The sequence below is a fragment of the Heterodontus francisci genome, chromosome 38 (genome assembly GCF_036365525.1).
Source record: "Heterodontus francisci isolate sHetFra1 chromosome 38, sHetFra1.hap1, whole genome shotgun sequence".
NCBI lineage: Eukaryota > Metazoa > Chordata > Chondrichthyes > Heterodontiformes > Heterodontidae > Heterodontus > Heterodontus francisci.
Genome location: NC_090408.1, coordinates 27,112,730 through 27,139,598, shown reverse-complemented (window position 1 = coordinate 27,139,598; position 26,869 = coordinate 27,112,730). Strand labels below are relative to the sequence as shown.

The 26,869-nt window shown below is 42.6% G+C and overlaps 1 protein-coding gene across 5 annotated transcripts in view; it reads right to left on the bottom strand.

The window, feature by feature from the left end:
* The window catches only part of galk2 (galactokinase 2), a 149,166-nt gene that overhangs the window by 96,312 nt on the left and 25,985 nt on the right, over nt 1-26,869 (bottom strand). For 4 of the 5 annotated variants that reach the window (XM_068017943.1, XM_068017945.1, XM_068017944.1 and 1 more), the window contains one exon: nt 14,889-15,035. The exons of the other annotated variant lie outside the window; for it this stretch is intronic. In XM_068017943.1, coding sequence (XP_067874044.1) covers nt 14,889-15,035 — 147 coding nt within the window. The remainder of the gene's footprint in view (nt 1-14,888; nt 15,036-26,869) is intronic. 5 annotated transcript variants of the gene reach the window in all.

The following is a 26,869-nucleotide window of genomic DNA, read 5'->3' as shown; positions in this document are numbered from 1 at the left end:
ACAGCTGTTGTTATACATGAGGAAATCAGCTAAATTCAAGGGAGAATGAGTACATTTTTCCATGCTGGAGACAGAAACTTGACATTTGAGATTGCATTAGCAGCAAACCTCGAGTGACAAATGTGAATCATCGAATGGCATAGCACAGAAGGAGGCCATTCAATCCTACTTGTACTTTGAAAAAATTAGTCACAGTTCCCTTCTCTTTTTCCCTACAGCCCTTCAAATTTTCCTTCAAGTAATTGTCCAATTTCCTTTTGAAAGTTACTCTTGAATCTGCTTCCACCACCCATTCAGGCAGTGCATTCCAGGTCATCATAGCTCACTGTGCTGGATGGCTCATATAAATACGTGACAGAAAATAAGTTTGGGATTGATCTCCCAATTTGACGAGTGAACCCTATTCACATTCACCTTGGGAAACGATTGAATTTCAAAACAGAAGTTTAAATGATGTCAAGAAATCAACATTTTCTACATCTATGCATTTGCGAAGGAAGACAAGGACCTGCAGATAAAAGTTTGCACAGAGCAAGTATGGCAATGTTGTATCTCACCGATCTGGAACAAACATTGAAAATGTCCTTTCTTCTTGTTCAGCTATGCACTGGAATTAGGCCTAGCAAAAATCAATGGCCTGGATTTTGCTTTCAGCGCTGAAACAAAGGCCTTTGCCCCTGATCTCAAAGAAAGGTGCCTGCAAAGATCCAGTGATCTCATTGACGTGGTTTTCCCCTTTCCTAATTGCAGTTTAAATCTAGCGCTAACTGAATAACCATCAGAAGAGAAAAAAATTTGCAAGGCTACAGGGGAAAGGCAGAAGAGTGGGATCAGGTGAGTTGCTCTTGCTGAGAGCCAGCACGGACATGATAGGCCGAATGGCCACCTTCTGTGCTGTTACCATTCTTAGTCAAGGGGATGTCTTGCCGTGCAGCAGCAATGATAACAGCAAGCAAGTAGGCAGCCAATCACATTGAAGTATTCACACACAGCAAACCAGGAAGTTAAAAGCACTTAATATTCTTCGCTTTTAATTCACATTTTTAGATAGAAAAATGATGATTGGATTAAGACAGAAGCTAAGATAAAGATAAACTTAAAAAAATATTGTTTTTAAATGGAATTTATCATGGAGAAATGACATTCCAGAAATATAAAATTAGCTTTTCAAGACCATTGAAAGTGTTTAGCAGTAATTATGAAGTTAGTAGTGTTGAAAACTCTCATTCAACAAGGTACAACTTCATCAAGGGTTTTTACAGCAAGATTAACAACATAAGAGTGGAAGTTCTTGCCAGTTCAATTTATTTCCATTGATTGCAGGTGCAGAGTGGAGGGGAACACCTCAACAACGTATCTGCTAGAGAAGCGTATAATCACTGATAGCAACTTCCAGATGTCCGCATTATTCTGTGCAGGTGCGGACTCCGGAAGTTTCTGTCAGTTTCAGTGAGGTAATAATGGTGAATGTTGACAGTTTCGGTATCATGACCATCGCAAAATCCGGACCAATGAATTGCTCACCATGAGAGAATCATGCAAATTTTGAGACATAATTTGTATCAGCCAATTCATCAATTACAGGACATTAATATTAGTCCTCCTTTATCTGTGACAGCAACTAATCAAACATATTCTCAAACAGGACTCCTCACTGGCAGTCATGGTGATGGGCAAAAGGATCTCATGTTTTCAGTAAATAGTTCTTCTTGGTATCTTCATACGTTATTGATAAAATATGGGAGTAAGGGGCGCGTGGAGAGGAGACTTCGCCGGAGTGTGACATAGTCAGAGTGTGAAGGTGGGAATTTGGTTCACGTGGGAATTCGGTGCAGAGGGGGGGTAAAGAGGAATTGACGTGTGACATTACTTCAAAGCAGGTAAATGATTGCTTCATGAACATTTTCTCTTTTTCTCTTATCAAAGCTAAGGAATTTTAATTGGGATTAGTAATAACATTAATTGAAATAATAAGAATCTCTGAGACTCAGATAATCTATTAGTAAGGTTTTATTAGGAACATAGGAAGAGACGAACACGAGTAGGCCATTCGGCCCCTCGAGCCTATCCCGTTATTCAATGAGATCATGGCTGATCCGCGGCCTAACTTCATATACCTGCCTTTGGCCCATATCGCTTAATATCTTTGCTTAACAAAAATCTATCTATCTATCTCAGATTTAAAATTAACAACCGTTTTAGCTTCAACTGCTGCTTGTGGGAGAGAGTTCCAAACTCTACCACCCTTTGCGTGAAGAAGTGCTTCCTAACATCTCTCCTGAACGGTCTGGTCCTAATTTTTAGACTATGCCCTCTAGTTTTAGAATCTCCAACCGGTGGAAATAGTTTATCTTTATCTAGCCTGTCTTTTCCTGTTAATATTTTGAAGACTTCGATCAGATCACCCCTTAACCTTCTAAATTCTAGCAAAAACAGGCCTAATTTGTATAATCTCTCCTTGTAACGTAACCCCTGTAGTCCAGGCAGTATTAGTAGTAGTAAGGTTTACCAGCAGAAGTAAAACTTATTAGTAGTGGAGCTAAGTAGTAGTGGGGTTTATTAATTATAAATTAAGAAAAATAAATTAACACATAATAAAGATGGCAGAGCAGGTGACGTGTTGCGGCTGCAGTATGTGGGAGCTGGTGGACGCAAGTATGATCCGTGGCAAACACTGCAGTAAGTATCTGCAGCTCGAGGGGCTTCAGCTCAGAGTCAATGAGCTGGAGGCTGAGCTACAGACAATGCGATGCATCAGGGAGGGGGAAAGTTACCTGGACACTTCCTTCCAGAAGGCAGTCACACCCCTTAGGATAGGGTCTTCTGATTTGGTCAGTGGTCAAGGACAGGAGGGTGTGACTGCGTGTCAAGCAGGTAAGGGGATCGATAAGGCAGAATTGGAGGAGCCTCAGCCCTTGCAAATGCCCAACAGGTTTGAGGTTCTTTCAACTTGTATGGGTGAGAGCGAGGGCTTGTAGGGTGGATGAGCATGTGGGGGGGGAGTAAATAGGAATGTAGTGGTAGTAGGGGACAGTACAGTCAGGTGGATAGACACAGTTCTCTGCAGCCAAGAGCGAGAATCCAGAAGGTTGTGTTGTCTGCCCAGTACCAGGGTTCGGAACATCTGCTCAGGGCTGGAGAGGAACCTGCAAAGGGAGTGGGAGGATCCAGTTGTTATAGTCCACATGGGTACCAACGACATAGATAGAACTAGGAAAGAAGTTCTGTATAGGTACTTTTCCAATGCTTTGAGGTGCTTGCTGTAGGTTGTCCAAGTCTCCGAAGCATACAGGAGCACAGGGATCACTGCTGTCCCGTAAACCATGATTTTAGTCTTGGGTTTGAGATCCTGATCCTCAAATACTTCCTTCCTCAGTCAGCCAAAGGCTGAGTTGGTACATTGGAGGCGATGATTAACCTCATCCCAAGGTATGGAAAATGGCCCACATTTCCAGGATCTTGCCACTGATCTTGATTAAGAGGAGAGCTGTTGTGCTGTGGGAGCTTGTTGGAAGAGGGCCTTCGTTTTCCGAGTGTTTAGTGAAAGACCGATTTGCTCATATGCTTTGGAGATGGAGAGAGGTGCTGTGCTGTGGTGAGAAGAGGAACTTAGTTGTCCGAGTGTTTAGTGAAAGACCCACTTTCTCATATGCTTTGGAGAAGGAGTTGACAATGATCAAGAGCACACACACAAGCGCATCTGCATACTGAAGCTCGATGACTGAAGCTGGCGTGACTTTGGTTTTGGATTGAAGGCGGTGTAGGTTGAACAATTTCCCTCCATTCTATAGATTATCTCCACGGCCTATTAGCCTCAGTTGAGTGCTGAAGTGCTGAGAAAGTTTGCTTTACAGTAAATATTTAACAATTGGGAAAACACACTGACTTGGTATCCTGCTTTTGTCAACTAAAGGGGAGGCAGTAGCATACTGGCAATGTCATGGACTAGCAATCTGGAGCCCAAGCCAATGCTCTGGGGACATGGGCTCGAATCCCACCACGGCAGATGGTGAAATTTGAATTCAACTAATAAATCTGGAATTTAAAAACTAGTCTAATCGTAACCATAAAACCATTGTCGATTGTTGTAAAAACTCATCTGGTTTAAGGAAGGAAATCTGCTCATCCTTACTTACATATGTCTCCAGGACCCCCATTTGTGGTTGACTCTGAAATGCCGAGTAAGCCACTCAGTTCAAGGGCAATAAATGCTGGCCTAGCCAGCGACGCTCACAAAACAAATTTTAAAAAAGCCTTACGACTATTTTTAAATCATTAACTTTCAATGCATTACTTACGATAAGGACCCACCACAAACATCCCCAAAACAGACATGGATCCTGAACTGGAAAACTTCATCAACTTTGCTTCCAATTTCCACCCTTCTCTCACCTTGACATGGTCTATTTACAACACTTCCCTTCCCTTCCTCAACTTTCTATCTCCATCTCTGGGGATAGGCTGTCTACTAATATTGATGATAAGCTCACCGACTCCCGCGGCTACCTTGACTACACTTCTTCACACCCCGTTTCCTGTAAGGACTCCATCCCATTCTCCCAGTTTCTCCATTTCCGACGTATCTGTACTGATGATGCAACCTTCCACAACAGCGCTTCTGACATGTCTTCCTTTTTCCTCAACCGAGGATCCCCCCTCACTGTTGTTGAGAGGGACCTCAACTGTGTCTGACCCATTCCCCGCACTTCTGCCCTCACCCCTTCTCCCCCACCCAGAACCACGACAGGGTTTCCCTTGTCCTCACTTTCCACCCCACTAGCCTCCACATCCAAAGGACCATCCTCCACCATTTGCACCACCTCCAGCCTAATGCCACCACTAAACACACCTTCCCCTCCCGTCAGCATTCCGATGGGATATTTCCCCCCGCGACACCCTGGTCCACTCCTCCATCACCCCTGACATCTCGTCCCCTTCCCACGGCACCTTCCTATTTAATCACAGGATATGTAATACCTGCCCTTTTACCTCCTCTCTCCTTACCATCTAAGGCACCAAACACTCCTTCCAGTGAAGCAGCGATTTACTTGTATTTCCTTCAATTTAGTATATTGTATTTGCTGCTCACAATGTGGTTGTCTCTATATTGGAGAGACCAAACACAGATTGGGTGACTGCTTTGCGGAGCACCTCCAGTCAGTCCAAAAGCATGACCCCCAAGCTTCTGGTTGTTTGCCATTTCAATACCCGCCCCGCCCCCCCCCCCCACCCCCGCTCTCATGCCAACATTTCTATCTTTGGCCTGCTCCAGTGAACATCAACACAAGCTCGAGGAGCAGCACCTGATCTTTCAATTCGGCATTCTACAGCCTTGTGGACTGAACATTGAGTTCAATAACTGGCATGACTGGCCTTTTTTTTATATTTTTAATTTTATTTTATTTTTAACCATGTGCCTATTTTTCATGTCGACAGAGCTGCTCATTATTCTGCTATTAACACTCTCTCTGGACTAATGCTTTGTCTTTCACCACAAGCATTAACATACTCTTTGTCTTTGTCCCAGGTCAGCTTTGTTATTTAATCTCTGCTGCCCTCTGCCCTATCACACACCTTCCCTTTTGTTCTCTTCCCCACCACCACCCACCTGCCCCCCATCCCCTTCACCTGCTTAAAACCTAATTCTTTTCTAACCTTTGCCAGTTCTGAAGGTCACAGACCTGAAAAGTTAACTGCTTCTCTCTCCACAGATGCTGAGTAATTCTAGCATTTTCTGTTTTTATTTCAGATTTCCAGCATCTGCAGTATTTTGCATTTATTATTTCTTTCCAAGTCTGACTCTCAGTCAATTTCTCTATATCTGAGCGGACTGGGAACACTGACTGAGTTATCCACCCCTGAGCACAGAAATGCTGAGGCCAATTTTAGTGTCAATTCATCAAATGAAATGAAAAGTCAGCGATAGTACTTTTGAAATTAGTGTATAAACTAAATGCAGCTCCATCTGAATTTCCTACCTAATATTAGTCTAAAAGCACTTTATATACAAGATAAAATGAAAACTGTACATCTAGTATGTGGGAGCTGGTGGCCGCCAGTGCAATCCACGGTGGCCACATCCATAGCAAGTGTTGGCTGCTCGACAACCTTCGGCTCAGAGTTGATAAGGTGGAGTCCAAGCTGCGGACACTGCGACACATCAGAGAGGGGGAGAGTTACCAGGACACTGCGTTTCAGGAGACAGTCAGGCTCCGTAGATTAATTACGTCAAATTTGGACCATGATCAGGAGGGTGTGGCTGTGAGTGAGGTAGGTATGGGGTTCCAGAATTTAGCTTTGGAGGAGCCTCAGCCAGTGCCCTTATCAAATAGGGACGAGGTTCTTGCTCCCTGTGTGGACAAGGGCACAGACTGCAGGGAGTATGTGCGAACTGACCACAGCACTGTGGTTCAGAGTGCCATTCAAGTGAGGGAAGAAAAGAGAAATGTAGTAGGGCGGCACAGTGGCGCAGTGGTTAGCACCGCAGCCTCACAGCTCCAGGGACCCGGGTTCGATTCTGGGTACTGCCTGTGCGGAGTTTGCAAGTTTTCCCTGTGTCTGCATGGGTTTTCTCCGGGTGCTCCGGTTTCCTCCCACATCCAAAAGACTTGCAGGTGATAGGTAAATTGGCCGTTGTAAATTGCCCCTAGTGTAGGGAGGTGATAGGGAATATGGGATTACTGCAGGGTTAGTATAAAATGGGTGGTTGTTGGTCGGCACAGACTCGGTGGGCCGAAGGGTGCTGTATCTCTAAAAAAAAAAAGGGGATAGCATAGTTAGGAGAATAGATACTGTACTCTGCAGAAAAGACAGGGAGTCCCGAAGGCTGTGCTGTCTACCTGTTGCCAAGGCTAAGGACATTTCTTCTGGGCTGGAGAGGAACTTGGAGTGGGAGGGGAAGGATCCAGTTGTCGTAGTCCACGCAGCTACCAACGGCAAAGGTAGGACGAGGAAAGAGGTTCTGCTGAGGAACTATGAGCAGCTCGGAGCTAAATTAAAAAGCAAAACCTCAAAGGTAATAATCTCCGGATTACTACCTGAGCCACGTGCAAATTGGTGTAGGCTAAATAAGATCAGAGAGGTAAACGCATGGCTCAAAGATTGGTGTGGGAGAAATGGGTTCTGATTCATGGGGCACTGGCACGAGTACTGGGGAAGGAGAGAGCTGTTCCGTTGGGACGGGCTTCATTTGAACCATGCTGGGATCTGTGTCCTGGCGAATTGTATAACTAGGGTTGTAGATAGGACTTTAAGCTAACTAGTTGGGGGGAGGGTTCAATTGAAGGGAACTTTAAAAAAGCAAAAAGAAACGAGAGAGCAGAGGTGCAGCGCAGTGAAGAGGCGAATGGTAATCAAAATGTGACAGGAAGGGGCAGAAAATATGAGCAGGAGAGTGCAGCAAAAATTAGAACCAGAATGAGTAATAATGGTAAAAAGTCAAAGCTTAAGGCTCTTTAACTGAATGCACGCAGCATTTATAACAACACAGGTGAGTTGACGGCACAAATAGAAATAAATGAATATGACTTGATAGCTATTACAGAAACGTGGCTGCAGGGTGACCAAGACTGGGAACTCAATATTCGAGGGTATTCGACGTTCTGGAAAAATAGGCGAAAAGGAGATGGGGTAGCTTTGTTAATAAAGGATGTTATCAGTGCAGTAGTGAGTTGTGATATAGTTGCAATAGATGGTGATGTGGTATCAGTTTGGGTGGAAATAACGATGAGCAAGGGGAAGAGGTCAAGGGTGGGAGTCGTCTATAGACCCCCGAAGAGTTGCCTCACTGTAGGACAAAGTATAAAACGGGAAATAATGGAGGCTTGTAAGAAGGGCGCTACAATTGTCATGGGTGATCTTAATCTGCATAATGACTGGACAAGTCAGATTGGCAGAGGTAACATGGAAGACGAATTTGTAGAGCGCATCAGAGATTGTTACTTAGAACAATATGTTGCAGAACCTACCCGGGTACAGGCTATTTTAGATCTAGTAATGTGTAATGAGGTAGGATTAATAAGAGATATCATAGTTAAGGATCCTCTAGGGGGTAGCGATCACAACATGGTTGAATTTCAAATTCAGTTTGAGGGCGAGCAACTCGGGTTTCAAACCAGTGTCCTCAACTTAAACAAGGGCAATGATGGAGGTATGAAGAAAGAGTTGTCTAAAGCAGGCTGGGAAACAGACTAAGGGGAAGGTCAGTGGATGAGCAGATATTTCAAACACTCAGCAAAAATTTATCCCGGTCAAAAAGAAGGACTTGATGAGAAGGATGAACCATCCGTGGTTAACAAAGGTGGTCATGGAGAGTAGCCAATCAAAAACTAAGGCATACAAAGCGGCAAAAACTAGTGGTAAACCAGAGGATTGGGAATTTTTTTTAGGAACCACCAGCGGATGACTAAAAAGCTAATAAAGAGGGAGAAAATTGATTTTGAAAGTAAATTGGCAAGAAATATAAAAACAAACAGCAAGAGCTTCTACGGGGAGATAAAAAGAGAGTAGTTAAAATGAGCATGGGACCCTGGGTGATGCGACTGGAGAATTGATAACGGGGAACAGAGAAATGGCAGATAATTTAAACCAATATTTTGCATCGGTTTTCACAGATATCAGATAAGCAAGGAGCTAAGGGGAGGAAAGGTCTTGCAACCGTCTCTATCGCGAGGTACAAAGTATTTGACAAACTAATGGGACGAAAGGCAGACAAGTCGCCAGGACCTGATGGCCTGCATCCAAGGGTTTTAAAGGAAGTGGCTGCAGAGATAGTAGAGGCATTGGTCGAAATATTCCAGAACTCACTAGATTACAGGAGGGTCCCAGCAGATTGGAAAACCACCTTTGTGATCCCCTGTTCAAGGAGGGAGTGAGACAATAAGCAGGAAACTATAGGCCAGTCAGCCTAAAATCAGTTGTTGGGAAAATGCTAGAGTCCATTATTAAGGAAGAAATAGCAGATCATTTAGAAAAGCTTAACGCAATCAAACATAGACAACATGGTTTTGTGAAAGGGAAATCATGTTTGATAAATTTGCTACAGTTCTTTGAGGATATAACAAACAGAGTTGATAAAGGGGAACCGGTAGATGCAGTGTATTTGGATTTCCAGAAGGCATTCGATACGGTGCCACATAAAAGATTATTGCACAAGATTGGAGCTCACGGTATTGAGGGTAATGTATTAGCATGGATTGAGGATTGGTAAACTCACTGAAGATAGCGAGTCGGGATTAATCGGTCTTTTTCAGGTTGGAAATAACATAACCAGTGGAGTGCAACAAGGATCAGTCCTAGGGTCTCAATTATTTAGTTTAGTTTAGTTTTAGTTTAGAGATACAGCACTGAAACAGGCCCTTCGGCCCACCGAGTCTGTGCCGACCAACAACCACCCATTTTATACTAACCCTGCAGTAATCCCATATTCCCCATCACCTCCCTACACTAGGGGCAATTTACAACGGCCAATTTACCTATCACCTACAAGTCTTTTGGCTGTGGGAGGAAACCGGAGCACCCGGAGAAAACCCACGCAGACAAAGGGAGAACTTGCAAACTCCACACAGGCAGTACCCAGAATTGAACCCGGATCGCTGGAGCTGTGAGGCTGCGGTGCTAACCACTGCGCCACTGTGCATTTACTAGCTATATTCATGACCTGGAGGAGGGGGCAGAGTGTAATATATCCAAATTTGCTGACGATACAAAAAAAGGTGGGAGGACATGTTGTGATGAAGACATAAGGAATATGCAAAGGGATATAGACAAGTTGAGTGAGTGAGCAAAAACTTGGCAGATGGAGTTTAATGTAGGAAAGTGTGAGGCCATGCACTTTGGTAGGAAGAATCAAAAGACAGACCATTTAAATGGAGAGAGACTCCAAAAAAGTGCAGCACAGAGGGATCTGGGTGTTCTTGTGCATGAAACACAAAGTTAGCAGGCAGGTGCAGCAAGTAATTCAGAAGGCAAATGGAATTTTGGCCTTTATTGCGAGGGAGTTGGACTTTAAAAATAGGAAAGTCTTGTTACAACTGTACAGGTTGTTGGTGAGGACGCACCTGGAGTACTGTGTACAGTTTTGGTCCCTTCGAGCCTGCTCCGCCATTCATTATGATCATGGCTGATCATCCAACTCAGCAGCCTGTTCCGGCATTCTCCCCATACCCTTTGATCCCTTTAGACCCAAGAGCTATATCTAACTCCTTTTTGAAAACATACAATGTTTTGGCCTCAACTGCTTTCTGTGGTGGCTAATTCCACAGGCTCACCACTCTCTGGGTGAAGAAATTTCCCCTCATCTCAGTCCTGAAAGGTTTACCCGATATCCTTAGACTATGACCCCTGGTTCTCGATTCCCCCACCATCGGGAACATCCATCCTGCATCTACCCTGTTAGAATTTTATAGGTTTCTATGAGATCCCCCCTCACTCTTCTGAACTCCAGCGAATATAATCCTAACCGAATCAATCTCTCCTCATACGTCAGTCCCACCATCCCAGGGATCAGTCTGGTAAACCTTCGCTTCACTCCCTCTATAGCAAGAACATCCTTCCTCAGATAAGGAGACCAAAACTGCACACAATATTCCAGGTGTGGCCTCACCAAGGCCCTGTATAAATGCAGCAAGACATCCCTGCTTCTGTACTCTAATCCTCTCGCTATGAAGGCCAACGTATCATTTGCCTTTTTTACCGCCTGTTGCACCTGCATGCTTACCTTCAGCAACTGGTGTATGAGAACACCCAGGTCTCGCTGCATATTCCCCTCTCTCAGCTTCTAGCAGTTCAGATAATAATCTGCCTTCCTGTTTTTGCTATCTCACATGTATCCACATTATACTGCATCTGCCAGCATTAGCCCACTCACTCAACTTGTCCAAATCACCCTGAAGCCTCTCTGCATCCTCCTCACAACTCACCCTCCCAACCAGTTTTGTGTCATCTGCAAATTTGGAGATATTACATTTAATTCCCTCATCTAAATCATTAATGTATATTGTGAATAGCTGGGGTCCTAGCACCGATCCCTCCGATACCCCACTAGTCACTGCCTGCCATTCCGAAAAAGACCTATTTATCCCTACTCTTTGTTTCCTGTCGCCCAACCAATTTTCTATCCATCGCAATACACTACGCCCAATCCCATGCTCTTTAATTTTACATGCTAATCTCTTATGTGGGACTTTGTTGAAAGCGTTCTGGAAGTCCAAATAAACCACATCCACTGGCTCCCCCTCATCAGCTCTACTAGTTCCATCCTCGAAGAATTCTAGTTGATTTGTCAAGCATGATTTCCCTTTCGTAAATCCATGCTGACTCTGCCCGATTCTACCACTGTTCTCTAAGTGCTCCGCTATAAAATCTTTGATAATGGACTCTTGATTATTAAAATGTAAAGATTCTGAGGGGGCTTGACAGGATGTTGAGAAGATGTTTCCACTAGTGAGGAATCTCGAACTAGGGAACATAGTTACAGAATAAGGGGACACTCATTTAAAACCGAGATGCAAAGGAATTTCTTCTCTCAGAGGGTAGTGAATGTCTGGAATTCTCTACCGCAGAGAGTTGTGGAGGCTGGATCACTTAAAGTATTTAAAGAGGAGGTAGACATAATTTTGAAATATCGGTGAGTTGAGGGCTATGAGGAGCTGACACAAAAGTGGAGTTGAGATTTGGGGCAGATCAGCCATGATCTTACTGAATGGCGGGGCAGGCTTGAGGGGCCGAATGGCCTACTCCTGCTCCTATTTCTTATGTTCTAATGTTCGCTTGAGCTTCCAATTTTCCCCAGAATTGCAGACATTGGGCATTAAAAATTATTTTAAAATCAATCCCTTGTTGCAAATTTTTGTGGTATGGAGATGTAAGCAAACATGATTTCAACACATTCAGAAGCTGCAGTAACTATATTGTTATATTTGCAGATTTTTTTCTACATACCAGAATCTCTTAACAGTTGTGCCTCAATAATTCTTACCATATTTTTCCACATAGTTTTTCTCGAAGTACACATACAGATTATAGATATAATACTTTAAAATTGAATTTTTGAGCACGAAAGATTTGTGGGAGGGCTTTAAACTTTAGGAAAAAATACAAAATCCTCTGCAAAGTCAGTTAACTTCTAAACTACTTACTTTTTTCATTTAAAATATTTGCAATATAAGCAACAGGAATCAGCTTTTGCTCCCACCATTTACAATCGCAACTGTATCCCTCAGTTATATTAATCTGAGCTCTCCTCTTCATATTGATCGTTTTATTTTATAAAATGTTCCCTTCTGTTTGTTGCATTTTACTAAAGTGCCTTTTATCCCAGTAACTATTTCATTTATAAAATTTGACAGCTTTAACAAGATTTAGCACATGAATTGACTATCTCTAGATGCTCTTCAATTATTATGGAAAGGGAGGTAAAATACTTTAACTGGATAATCAAGAAAAACTTAACCTATAATTTTCAAGTAGTGAAATAAATTCTGAGTAAGACCATCAGCAAATTAAAATTAAATAACTTCACTCTCAAATGTATTTGCTATAGCAAAATGTTCTTCTTGTATTCACATTTCAAGCCAAACTGTAAGAAAAATTTTTTGAAACCAATGTTTGATCTTAGCCAGATTCTGATCTTCTGGTGTTTGGTTCCCAATTTTCACTCTTGATATTGAAAACAACCATATTATATATAAAATCAGATGGATACATTTAAGCAGAAATTGATAAAAATGGATAATAAAACATGGAATTAATTTAATTACTGTCATGATTCCAGCAGATTGATTTGAAAATCCCATCGAAATATTTCCGAAAGGCACGGCACAACCCACAAAATAACCATGAACTGTCAACTTGTCAATATTATTCATTACTCATTATCCTGTTGTTGGATTTTTACAGTCTTTTTATTGAGATTAAGTTGGAGTAATTTGTGCAGAAAATGCATACCGTCCAAATGCAGTCACTTACACAGGTCAATGTAGCAATCATATTGCAGTCAGCAAGATCCCACAAACAGCAATGAGATAAATGACCAGTTTATCTATTTTTGGCAGTGTTAGCTGTGCGAAGAATGCTGCCTGGGGTATTGGAAGATGTCTGAACAGGTAGGTAGGAAATCAGTTTAACATTGTATTCAAAGACAATGCAGCATTCCCTCAGTACTGCACTGAAGATTCAGCTGGGAGTTTGAGCTGAAGTCCTGGAGTGGCGTTTGAATCCACAACCTCCTGAATGCTATCCAATAAGCAAGCTCACATTTTGTAGTGTAAAGTGATTGGTATAAGCAATGAGGAAGGAGAGAAACAAACACTAGACAAAGAAAGAAAATCACAGACAGTACAGGCCAAAAACATTCAGCCATTGTATTTAATACATTTCTCAAAAGCAACAACATTCCACTGTTTGGAGCGGTTTACTCAGTGATCAGGTGCTTTCTGGTTTAAACTCCTTCAATGGGCTGAAGTTTATAGCAAATCCAGATACCTATTGTGCAAAGAGATACTGCAATATAGAGATGAACATCTTCATACAACAGAATAAGGTCTTTACTGGTGAATAATTAACAACTATTATTATTATTATTGGGGCAGCACAGTGGCGCAGTGGTTAGCATCGCAGCCTCACAGCTCCAGCGACCCGGGTTCAAGTCTGGGTACTGCCTGTGTGGAGTTTGCAAGTTCTCCCTGTGTCTGCGTGGGTTTCCTCCGGGTGCTCCGGTTTCCTCCCACAAGCCAAAGACTTGCAGGTTGATAGGTAAATTGGCCATTATAAATTGCCCCTAGTATAGGTAGGTGGTAGGGGAATATAGGAACAGGTGAGGATATGGTAGGAATATGGGATTAGTGTAGGATTAGTATAAATGGGTGGTTAATGGTCGGCACAGACTCGGTGGGCCGAAGGGCCTGTTTCAGTGCTGTATCTCTAAATCTAAATCTAACTAATTTCCCCGAAAAGAGGACAAGATATGAAATATATGTATTTTATTTCTTTTTTGTCCACATGGAATGAACTTTCTTGGTCCTGCGTACTGTATGAACTTCATTACCAATGCCCACTCCTCCATCACTAAATTTTCCTTATTTGCAGCACCCAAGTAATCCAGTACATCCAGGCACAAAACCAAGAAAATCTACCCCATACCTATTTTTTCTTCTTAGTTTCACATTATTTCTTTCTCCCGTTCTTTTGGAAAAACAAGCAGACGTCCCCTTTTAAATAACCACACTGCGGTCAATTGCAATTACTACTGTAACTTTTTTTTGGGGGGGGGAAGATATACACAGTATTACTTAGCCGATCTAATTTCTCCTACCAGTTATGCAGAAGAGTTTAGTATATACTGAGCCATAGGGGAAGAGGTATCCATTTGAAACAAAAAATAGTTTATCTTCTGTGGGAAAGAAATGTCCTGAGAGGCTCAGTCTAAAATGTTGTGCATACTCATACGGTAGATCAGGTTAGACAGTCTGAAATGGTACCAGCACCTATGGTTTAAATCCATTTATCTCTAATCCCATGGACCAAGACCCTCGACAAACTCATCCCAACCGATCGTTCCATATCGTTCAATATTCCAATGCTGGTCTCCAATCATCCTTCTTTCTGCCAAAGACAGAAACTTCATCCAAGCCATACTCTCTCCAGTTCTCTTTGGCTATATCCCTCCACATTTCTCTCCCCAATTTCAAAAGTCCCTTTTGAGTAAATTTACAGTCATCTCCATTAACTCTTCTGTTATTGCTTGCGGCTTTCTGTGAAGTGCCTTCAGATATTTACTATGTTAAAGACAATATATAAATGTCAGTAGCTGCTGACCAATCAGCTCACTGAAAAGCTACATTTGCAGTGACACTCATTTCTGCTATTTAAAACAATATAGATGATTGTACCTTTGATAGGACCTTCTGATTGGCAATCGTAGTGATGAGACCTGCACAACAAACCAGTGCACTGGAGCTAGAGAGTCCTGAGCTGGCTGGGATTGTGCCATCAACCATACAGTTTATTCCACTGGAAACAGGGAGATTGAAATGTTCCTGAGAAAATAATATTTCGTGAAATAAATTTATGTATCTGTGTAGTTAAATTAGTAATACCTCTTTCACATATTGAGTTTAAAATATGTACTTCTTAGAAAATAGTCCAGCAATCTACAACTGCAAAGAAAATAGCATTAAAGAATTATGCATCGCAAAGAGAAAGGGAGACTGAGAAAGGAGAGAGACATGAAGAACAAGCAAAAAGTGAGGGAGAGAGAAGAGAAGAGAATAAATGGGATTTATAGATGGTTGTTACTAAAGTATGTTTTGGTCTAGTTCATCAAATTTCTTTACAGATAATGTTGACAACACTTAAAATTCTAGCCAAAAGTCTTTTAAATGCAAAAAAATCCTCTGACCAACAAACTTACAGTGGAATAATACACCAGTAATATATCAAAATACAAGCCACTATAAGTCACTTTCAACTAGTCGTTTGGTCGTACAGAACTTGAGTATTGTTCATTCCTCAGAGCAATGTCTTGACCAATCAGTCAAGCTGCCTGGTTTAAATTTCAAACAAAGCTTGGCAGTTACCTTTCAGTCACCATAAACTGGTGCATTCTCCATGGCAATGCCTCTACCAATCAGAGTCCGCTTGCCAACCAATCAGCACCCTCTTTTCATACAGTATAAATTTGTTACTTTCCTTTACATTGGTATTCTTGCGAATTGTTTTGATGAGCACAAGACGAAAAGCTTCGACAAAATGGACAGAATTTTACGCCACCCCAACGAGCTGGATGGTGGTGGGGGGTGTGGCGTAAAATGGAGCGGGAGGTTCCAGGAGGCTTTCCTGACCCGCTCCCACCTCTGCCCCCCTTTACGTAGGGCGGGGAGGGGGGGGCAAAAAATGGCCTGCCCACCCCAGGCCAATTAAGGCCCTTAAGTGACCAATTAATGGTCACTTAAGGGCCTTCGCCCGCCTCCACGTGTATTTTACACTTGGCAAGCGGGCATCCTGGAGCCTGAGAAAAGCAGGCGGCTTCCGATCATCTCGGGGATGGGGTGGGGGGTGCGCCTGCTTATCAGGCACAGGGTGCCTGATAGAGGGCTGCCCCCGCTATCCCAACCCTCCCCAAGACCCAACACTCCCCCCCCCTTTCCCCCAAATGACCACCCTTGCTTCGCCGGGGCCCGACCGATTACCCCCAGCGGGGCAACCAAAACTTACCTGGACTCCTGGCTCCTTGTCTTCCTCTGCGGTCAGCTGGGCTGCAGTCCCAGCAATGGCCACTGCTCCCAGTGGCGTTGCTGGGACTAAGAGCTGCCAGCCCGCTGATTGGCTGACAGGACTTCCTCCCTCAAGCAGGTGGAAGTCCCGCCTCGGAATAATTAAAGCCTAGGGACCCATAAAATGCGGGTTGGATTCCCAGGCAAGGCGGAAGCGGGTTCGCCACCGACTTTTCAGTCGGTGGCCGGTTCCCATCCACCCAACATGAATTCCCAGCCAATGTCTCTGTTTTCAGCAATACGCACTTGCTTTTCAAGTGGGTAATCTCTGAAACCTGATGAACATGTTAATTTTAACACTTCTGCTCCAGCAAAAGTTTGTTGGTGTTATTTAAATCTTCCACCTCAGTACATTATAATCTATATACTCAAATGTGAAATAGCATGCTGGTGACAGTAAAGGTCGCAAAACAGAGACCAAGAAGTCCAAATCTACATTTTACAGAAGCCCAAAGTGTTTATTTTGAAGGAACAAGTCATCAAATCCAAAAATATTTTCTTTGAAACTAAACCAACTAACCACAGAGGATGAAGGCAAGTGCAGAGCAGGATATTTTATGAAGTCAACAGGTTATCAAAGATTCTTGGACTGCCGCGTGTAGCGGGTCGTGCATTTCTCAGGGTCAGGTGGCACCGTCGGCAAATCCAAGGTTTCTCCCTGTCCCTATAATTACTGAATCACTTGGAGATAGAGATATTTGACTTCTTTTTTACAAAAAAACTGTCAAGAATTATGCATTTCTATAAAAATACTACTCAACCTGCCATAGTATTGCACATGGGGGTGGAGGGGAGAAAAGAGAGGCAGCAAGGGGAGATTTGAACAGGTAGTTCAAAGGGGCTAGGAGATCAAAAGAAGTTATTTCATATTCTAACACTATTTTGCAAACAAAATCATTCTAATCTTGGTTTTTATGCTTGTAGTACTTTCATATTTTAAACACTTCTATGACGCTGCATTATTTATACTGCATCTCCTGATCTCAGACTCTTTTATACTGTCTAACTGGAACTACAATATTACAGCCAAAAGAAGTCTCTGTGTTGTGTAAAATTATGCATATGCAGTCTGTCCCCTGAGCACTTTTTAACCTTGAATTGTTATCACTCTAGAGTAATACTCTGAAGGCATCAAACACAGTTGCTCCATGCAGTCTCACACCACTTCTCTTCGAAGTCGGGTTCTAATTCCAAATATATATCACAAATTTTGCATCACTGAAATGTATAAATGGCTTCACAGTAATGTTGGAACTGCTGTTGATGATCTTTGACTTAGTACGAATACTAGTGTTGGTGCGCTGGTTTTATTGCTTGCGTTTCTCATCACAACTGTGCGCCCAATTCCTGACAGCATCCAAGTGAATTGATGTTGCACCTTTTATGGCTTTGATACTTTTTGTAAAACAGAATGGCAAGACAACACACAAAATTGAGACCTAAGCAATGTGTTTTACAGGTTGATCATCACGTCTTGCATTTTGCATTAAATGTTCCCACTCGTAAAACCAAGAATCCCGTCTGCATTTTTTTAAACTATATCAACCCGCAATCCTACTTTGAAAGATCTGTTTGTCTGCATGCCTAAAATTTTCAATTCCTCTGCTCTTTTGAGGAATTTACCATTTAGAATGTATTTCTATCCTTTTTGTCCTCCACCCTCCAAAATATACATTCACACCACTTAACACAACTGCCAAATACCTGCTCACTTCCTGAATTCATGAGTTTTCTCTGCCAATCTCTTGCATTCTTCCCCTCAGTTTCCATGTTCCTTCACTTGGTATTGACAAATTTTGATGAAATTATCTGTTCATCTTTCTCAATCATTTATGTATGTGGAAATAAAAGTTTCCAACAAATCTTTGAGTCATGCCACTAGTTACATCTTGCCAATCCAAGAAACATTTAGTTGTTCCAACTCTGCCCTCTGTCAAACAATCCCTTTATTCATGCTGCCACTTTATCTTTAATACTGAGGATATTAATCTTTGCATGTTATGAAAAATTCATGGAAATTTAAATATACCACATCTACTGCATTCCTTTAGGCTACATGCTTAACAATATTCTCAAATTTGATTAAATTCTCAAGCGTAATTTGCCCCAAACAAATCAGTGTTCACAGTACCCAATTGGCCAATACCTTTCTCAAGTGTTCACTAATGTTACCACTAATGAGGCTAACTGGTCAACAGTTATTTGGCTCACTCATGTCCTCTAATGAACAAAGGTGTAACATGCTCCACTCTCCTGTCTGTGGTACAATCCCTATTTTGAAAGAATTTAAGAAAATTATAGGTAGCACCTCTATTTCATCACTAACATCCCTCAGTATTTCAGTTTATAGAACATCCAAACCTAGTAACTTAGCAACATTTAAGTTTAATTAACCTTTTTTAATTGTTTTATTTTTAATATTGATATTTGTTAATTGCTCTACATCCTCTACTGGTCTCTAGTTCTTTCATCTTTCATGTAAATACAACAGGAATAGGTTGAGTACCACTATTATTTTCTAAGATTGTTTACTTTGTATCTCAATGGTCACCTCTGAGATTTGCTTTATTCCTTTTGTTTTTATCTTTCTTCTGTAACTATAAACTTAATTATGATCACTGTCTCTTAGTTTCCTCCTACCTTCAGGTCACTTATTTGCCTCAGTTCATTCCCATACAAGCTTCAGTACTGTGTATACCCTAAAGTACAATCCTGAATGCATTTTATGAACCTCTCCCCGTATTAATCACTTATCATCTCAATTTTGCTCCAAGTGCAGGGTGTCAAGAATGCCAAGAAGTTAAAGGTTTTAATAAGATCTGAAGAGACAAAATGTTTTGACAGATAGGTCAACCCTATTGTCGCAAATCATACAGCTATACTTGTATTGAGTGATGTGTAGTCTCAGAAATTGGATGCATTATGTGTATGTTCTCCAAGACAGTTCTTCTCAAACTAAAAATCTAGATATGCACTTGCCTGAATTAATTGATGCAGGTGAGGCAATGGCCTCTTTTGGTTTTCCCCTTCAATATAATACTTCTGCAATTAGGTACTATTAAATACTTTCAATTTGTTCTAGTTGATATGCATAAAATAAATATAGCTATCCTTACAATAGCTTCTATTTTTCTACAATGTAATCAGGCTATCCAAAATACTGCACTTTATACTTTTCACGTTCACAGCAAAGATTCCGTGACAGAGCTATTTTCCCATAACTCAGCTAACCTCCTTAAACTGGCTGGAGCTTGCAATACTTGGGGAGGAAAATATAATTATGAGTAATATATTTTACTCCAGAGTAAACTGGGTATTTAAGTCTTAAAATCCGTTGCTTGGGTCAGGACAGTTGCACAAATAATAACACGAAAATGCCTCCAGTGACCAAAAATATTGCCCTTTGCCAACATACATACGCACACAAATTCCCTTAGAACTATTTCTTTTTGGCAAAAATAAGTTGAGGAGAAAAGAAATGCTTGAAATTTTAAGCAGTAAGTGAACGAGGGTATTTTATAGAACTTTACCATAGTGAAAGGAGTATAAAGTTTTTAATTACTTAAGTAAAATGTTAAACTGAATGAAAGCAACCTTTTTTGTAATAAAAATTAGTAGTGTTATGTCTGCAATTCCCCTATCACTACAAGCAAATTATGAGCTAAAACATAGATGCCAGTTGTTTTGTCCTCAAACTGCAGCCAAAGCCATATGAAAAATAAAAGATTGAGTTATATGTCTAAGTAGGGCTGATCCACAGGATTCGTCTCTTGCATGAAGCTATCACGCAACAAAGCGCTTTGGTTTCAGAAGAAAATAAAGTCTGCCAAGTATTGCTTTACTCTTATCCCAGTGGAGTTAGAAATTCAAATTAATATAAACAGACTATACCCTTGGAACCTTTTAACACTCTTTGTTTAAATTGCTTATTTTAGTCTGTAACATTTCAAAATTACTTCTGGGACCTGCCATTGCATTGTAAAATCCTGCACTGTGTGGCCCCCAGCACAAAAGTATTGATATTCTGCACTATGAGAGCTTAGGGAGGAGTTTGAGGTTTACCCTGCAATTTCCCCCATTATGAAATCCTAATCTCAGCTAAGCAGTTGCCGAGAAGAAGAAAAATGCTTACCCCAAGGGTGGGAGAAGCTCTGAAAAACTGACAGGCCCATACAGGTCTTAAAACAATTCAGGCAGCTGGGTCAAGAATGACAGCGAGAGGCTCCAAGGACCAGGTTATGTTAAACATTAAAAGTGCCACTGTATGATTGCTGCAGCATATGAAAGTGTAAGGTCTCAACTATTCATTTTTGTCATTGTACATGTTGACCTTTATCTAGTTTTTGGTGATATCAACAATGTTTCTTTGAGCCTCTGCTTCCCCACACATATATTCATTACCATCTTTTGGGTTCCCCACACCACCGCAGGAATCAAATGTATTGTAACTATATCCTCCCAACGTAGTAAAATTAAGATGTCAAGGCAAATTTAAAGGAACCTTTTATCTACCAATTTGCTAGTTTGCAGCGACCAAGCTCTCAATGTACCACCCTTCCAATGCCCAAAAGCTGTTAATTTGACACGCAAATATAATTGTCCAGCACCTGACATCTACACACTCCGAGCAGATCCAAGGAAAATATACAGAAGCTGATTAGCTTTCACAATTCAATAAAATGCTCTGAAAAATGGGGAAAGACTAAATATGTTTAGTGTTTAGCCTGGAGCTCTCCTCTGAAATTTGTTCAACCATGTTGACATTGGGTTTGATTCTACAGAGAGGGGAAATAGGAAGACAAGTGGGTTTTTGAGGATGGAATAGAATGTTGGCACTCCTTTGTTTTAGCATACAATCCTTTTTCTTAACTTCCACACTATTAGGGTTAAGTGAGATCAGAAAGCGCCCTTAGTTGACTCAGAAAGTGTGTGTGAACACCTCAGTTATACTGGGCAGACTCAGTGTGCTTGCTATTGTCTCTTTTCCAGATACATATACATATTCATATTCTTATGACCACTTCTGAGGAGTTGGGCTGATAGTTCATCCACTTTGATTAGAAAGGCTGAAGTCTTGCAATATCTTCAGCTTCCCCAGGATAAACAAAGTACTCAGTTATTGAACTGCTTATTTTATCACTGAACTGCATGGCTCTGCCTTATAATGAAGTGGATTTCTTTTTAGGACAATCTGGGATTGTGCTGGAACAAGTTCACTATCCCAGTGTTCCCACATTTTTTAAAATTAAAACATTCTGCCCATTAGAGATAGATCAATATGTGGATTTGGAAAGAATTCACAACTCTAGATATTCCACCAAAAGTGGGAGACAGACCTCTGAGCAGAATAAGGTGATTGCAATCCCAGCTACTGGACTGAAAGAATTCCAAACCTATCCTGCATTACAATGACAATATCTCCTCAAAAGATTTTTCCAGCGCCACGTTTTAACCAATGATTTTGTTACACTATTTCACTTTTATTTCCATGAATTCAGTGAGCATCTGACAGATTAAAATCATGGATCTACCTGCTGAAATGTGTGAACCATTTGCCTCACTACATATAAATTGGTCACTTGTAACTGTTTGGGGAATAGTAAAAACAAAAATTAAACTTGCAGTACTCTGGCATCTACCCAAGTATGCCTTATGCACAAAAACAGAACAAATCTAACCCAACTAAGAACCACTATCAATCTCTCAATCATTAGGTCAGTAATAGGAGTTATCAATAGTCCCATCAAGTGACACCTACTCATCAATAACTTGTTCACCAATGTTTAGGTTACACCAGAACCACTCTGCACCAGACCTCATCACAGCCTTTATCCAGCTATGGATACAAGAGCCACGTGCCAGAAATGAGATTGGTGTAGCTGCCCTCAACATTAAGGCAGCATTTAACCAATTATTGTACAAAGGAACCCTAGCAAAATTGAAGTCATTGAAGATTAAAGGAAAACCCGCCGGTGGCTGGAGTCATACACTATACAAAGCAAAATGGCTGTCATTGTTAGAGACCAGACATCACTCTGGGAGCTTCAGCTGCTTGTTCAATGACATTCTCAGAGTGGGGCTGTCTGATGATTCCACAGTGTCTCGCTCCATTCACAACTCCTCCAATAATAAAGCAACTGATGCCAACATACAGAAGGCCCTGGATAAAATCCAAGCTTAGGAAGACTAGTAGCAGCTCTTATTCACATCACATGCTGGGTCATGAAAACACCCAGTTATCTCCCCTTAAACATCTTCAACACCACTATTGCCGAGAAGCCCACCATCAACACCCTGGGAGGCATCACATATCAGAAACTTAACTGGACCAGTACGACTCCCTCTCCACCATCTACAGGGCTTGAGTCAGGAATGCGATGGAATACTCACCACTGGCCTGGATGGGTGTGGCCACACAACACTAATGATGCTCAACAATATCCATGACAGAGCAGTTTGTCGCCCACGTGCCAAGAACAAATATTTTTACAAGTTTAACTTTTGAGTGGAATTGCTTAATTCCAAACTGATGTTGGAAAGACTACAGAGAATTCAATAGTTTCTTCCATACTTAGTGGAAATGCCCATGGAAATCTATTACAGATTGTGGTCACATTATACGCTCTTCATTGTCTGTTAAAATCCCACTTGATTGAAGCACGAGTCACTTAATTGGCCTTTGACACACCATTCCTGTCTAGTTGCACAAGGTGATCCACAAAGCTACTTCAATGAATATCACCACAATAATCAGAGTATGTTTGCTTTGTGTTCAGTTGGCAGTACCAGGTTTGATGTTGGATTCAGGGTTATGTGACTTCACCTTTCCCTGAGAATGACCCTTGTTGACCCATTCTGATCATCAGCACCCCTTTTCCAGTATCCTTACTGATCCACCGGACACATCTGCAGGATAGAAAACGGTCGCATACCCAAGGGTCTTCTGTATGGTGAGGTAGCTGGGGCTCGATGGCCAGTGGGGTGTCCAAAGCTCCGCTTCAAAGATGCTTGCAAGCGTAACATGAAGGCCCTAAACGTTGACTATTGCACCTGGGAGTCACGAGCTGACGAGGGAGGGAAATGGTGACACATCCTGTGGACTGTCGTGCACTACGACGACAACCAGTGACTGCAGCAGCTTGGCAACTGGCGCCAACAGTGAAAACAACTCACAGCATCAATTGGCAGCTTCACATGCGGCACTTGTGGCAAAACCTGCTTCTCAAGAATTGGCCTTCAGACATCAAAAAAGGTGCACCAAGAGAAGACACGCCATCTAAATGGATTGGCAGCTGCATGTCCATCATCTTTCATAGATGGAAGGATGCCAAACAACTAATCAACCTATTGATCCAAGAAGGCAGATTTAAACATCTTGTATGTAGCCACAGTTTTGGTAATGCTTTCAATTGTGCTAACAGATACTGTTTACCACAAGTACTCGAATAGTCATCTCCTAAATGAAGGAGAGAAATAACTTGATGCATTTAGTTTGTCTGTAGAATGTAATTTAATTGCCTATCCCTACAACTATGCTATAGAATTAAGTCATCATTGTACAGAATTGGCTCTTAAATGATATGGGTTGCATTTTGTCTTTTGAGTTTCACTGGATTCTTGCGTTTATTACAGTCATTTTAACAAACTTGAAATATAAAGAATTTTAAAAATCTTATTTTTAGCAGCACATGTAATTCTTTAAGTAAACAGGAGTTGAAGCAATTATTCTTTCTTTCTTTTGGGCCTCCTTATCTCGAGAGACAATGGATACGCGCCTGGAGGTGGTCAGTGGTTTGTGAAGCAGCGCCTGGAGTGGCTATAAAGGCCAATTCTGGAGTGACAGGCTCTTCCACAGGTGCTGCAGAGAAATTTGTTTGTTGGGGCTGTTGCACAGTTGGCTCTCCCCTTGCGCCTCTGTCTTTTTTCCTGCCAACTACTAAGTCTCTTCGACTCGCCACAATTTAGCCCTGTCTTTATGGCTGCCCGCCAGCTCTGGCGAATGCTGGCAACTGACTCCCACGACTTGTGATCAATGTCACACGATTTCATGTCGCGTTTGCAGACGTCTTTATAACGGAGACATGGACGGCCGGTGGGTCTGATACCAGTGGCGAGCTCGCTGTACAATGTGTCTTTGGGGATCCTGCCATCTTCCATGCGGCTCACATGGCCAAGCCATCTCAAGCGCCGCTGACTCAGTAGTGTGTATAAGCTGGGGGTGTTGGCCGCTTCAAGGACTTCTGTGTTGGAGATATAGTCCTGCCACCTGATGCCAAGTATTCTCCGAAGGCAGCGAAGATGGAATGAATTGAGACGTCGCTCTTGGCTGGCATACGTTGTCCAGGCCTCGCTGCCGTAGAGCAAGGTACTGAGGACACAGGCCTGATACACTCGGACTTTTGTGTTCCGTGTCAGTGCGCCATTTTCCCACACTCTCTTGGCCAGTCTGGACATAGCAGTGGAAGCCTTACCCATGCGCTTGTTGATTTCTGCATCTAGAGACAGGTTACTGGTGATAGTTGAGCCTAGGTAGGTGAACTCTTGAACCACTTCCAGAGCGTGGTCGCCAATATTGATGGATGGAGCATTTCTGACATCCTGCCCCATGATGTTCGTTTTCTTGAGGCTGATGGTTAGGCCAAATTCATTGCAGGCAGACGCAAACCTGTCGATGAGACTCTGCAGGCATTCTTCAGTGTGAGATGTTAAAGCAGCATCGTCAGCAAAGAGGAGTTCTCTGATGAGGACTTTCCGTACTTTGGACTTCGCTCTTAGACGGGCAAGGTTGAACAACCTGCCCCCTGATCTTGTGTGGAGGAAAATTCCTTCTTCAGAGGATTTGAACGCATGTGAAAGCAGCAGGGAGAAGAAAATCCCAAAAAGTGTGGGTGCGAGAACACAGCCCTGTTTCACACCACTCAGGATAGGAAAGGGCTCTGATGAGGAGCCACCATGTTGAATTGTGCCTTTCATATTGTCATGGAATGAGGTGATGATACTTAGTAGCTTTGGTGGACATCCGATCTTTTCTAGTAGTCTGAAGAGACCACGTCTGCTGACGAGGTCAAAGGCTTTGGTGAGATCAATGAAAGCAATGTAGAGGGGCATCTGCTGTTCACGGCATTTCTCCTGTATCTGACGAAGGGAGAACAGCATGTCAATAGTCGATCTCTCTGCACGAAAGCCACACTGTGCCTCAGGGTAGACGCGCTCGGCCAGCTTCTGGAGCCTGTTCAGAGCGACTCGAGCAAAGACTTTCCCCACTATGCTGAGCAGGGAGATTCCACGGTAGTTGTTGCAGTCACCGCGGTCACCTTTGTTTTTATAGAGGGTGATGATGTTGGCATCGCGCATGTCCTGGGGTACTGCTCCCTCGTCCCAGCACAGGCATAGCAGTTCATGTAGTGCTGAGAGTATAGCAGGCTTGGCACTCTTGATTATTTCAGGGGTAATGCTGTCCTTCCCAGGGGCTTTTCCGCTGGCTAGGGAATCAATGGCATCACTGAGTTCCGATTTGGTTGGCTGTATGTCCAGCTCATCCATGACTGGTAGAGGCTGGGCTGCATTGAGGGCAGTCTCAGTGACAGCATTCTCCCTGGAGTACAGTTCTAGGTAGTGCTCAACCCAGCGGTCCATCTGTTTGCGTTGGTCAGTGATTATGTCCCCCGATTTAGATTTGAGGGGGGTGATCTTCTTGATGGTTGGCCCAAGAGCTCTCTTCATGCCATCATACATTCCTCTGATGTTTCCGGTGTCTGAGGCCAGCTGAATATGACTGCATAGGTGTTGCCAGTAGTCGTTTGCGCAACGCCTAGCCGTTCTTTTTGCAGTACTTCTGGCTGCTTTAAGTGCTGCGGATGTTAAATCGCTGGGGGCTTTCTTGTAGTTCAAAAGTGCAATGCGCTTAGCGGCTATGACAGGTTCCAGCTCTTCATTATGAGATTGAAACCAGTCTGCATTTCTCTTCGCACTTTTGCCGTAGGTGGTCAAAGCTGACTCATAGATGGCGTCTCTGATGTGGGCCCACTTGGTCTCAGCATCCCCTGTGGGAGTGTTTTGAAGGGCTGTTACAAGTGAATTTAGAAATTTTTGTAACAGCTGTGGGTGAGAAATTCTGCTCGTGTTGATGCGCGGGTGGCCCTTCTGCTTGGAATGATGCAACTTCTTTGGTCTGAGTCTAACCTTGCTGCACACCAGGGAGTGGTCGGTGTCGCAGTCCGCACTGTGGAAGCTGCGTGTGATTTGAACACTGTTTAAGGCGGCTCGCCTTGTGACAATGAGGTCTAGCTGGTGCCAACGACGTGATCTTGGGTGCCTCCATGAAACCTGGTGACAGGGTTTAGTGTGAAAGAACGAGTTGGTGATGCAGAGGTTATGATAGGTACACAACTCAAGCAGTCTCTGCCCGTTCTCATTCATCCTTCCAACGCCATAGCGCCCAAGGCAGGAGGGCCATGAGTCATGGTCGGCCCCAACCCTGGCATTAAAGTCCCCCAGCAGGAATAGGTGTTCGGTGTTGGGGATGCTGCTAATGATGTTATGGAGTTGTTCATAGAACTGGTCTTTAGCTTCAGGTGCGGAACAGAGTGTTGGAGCAT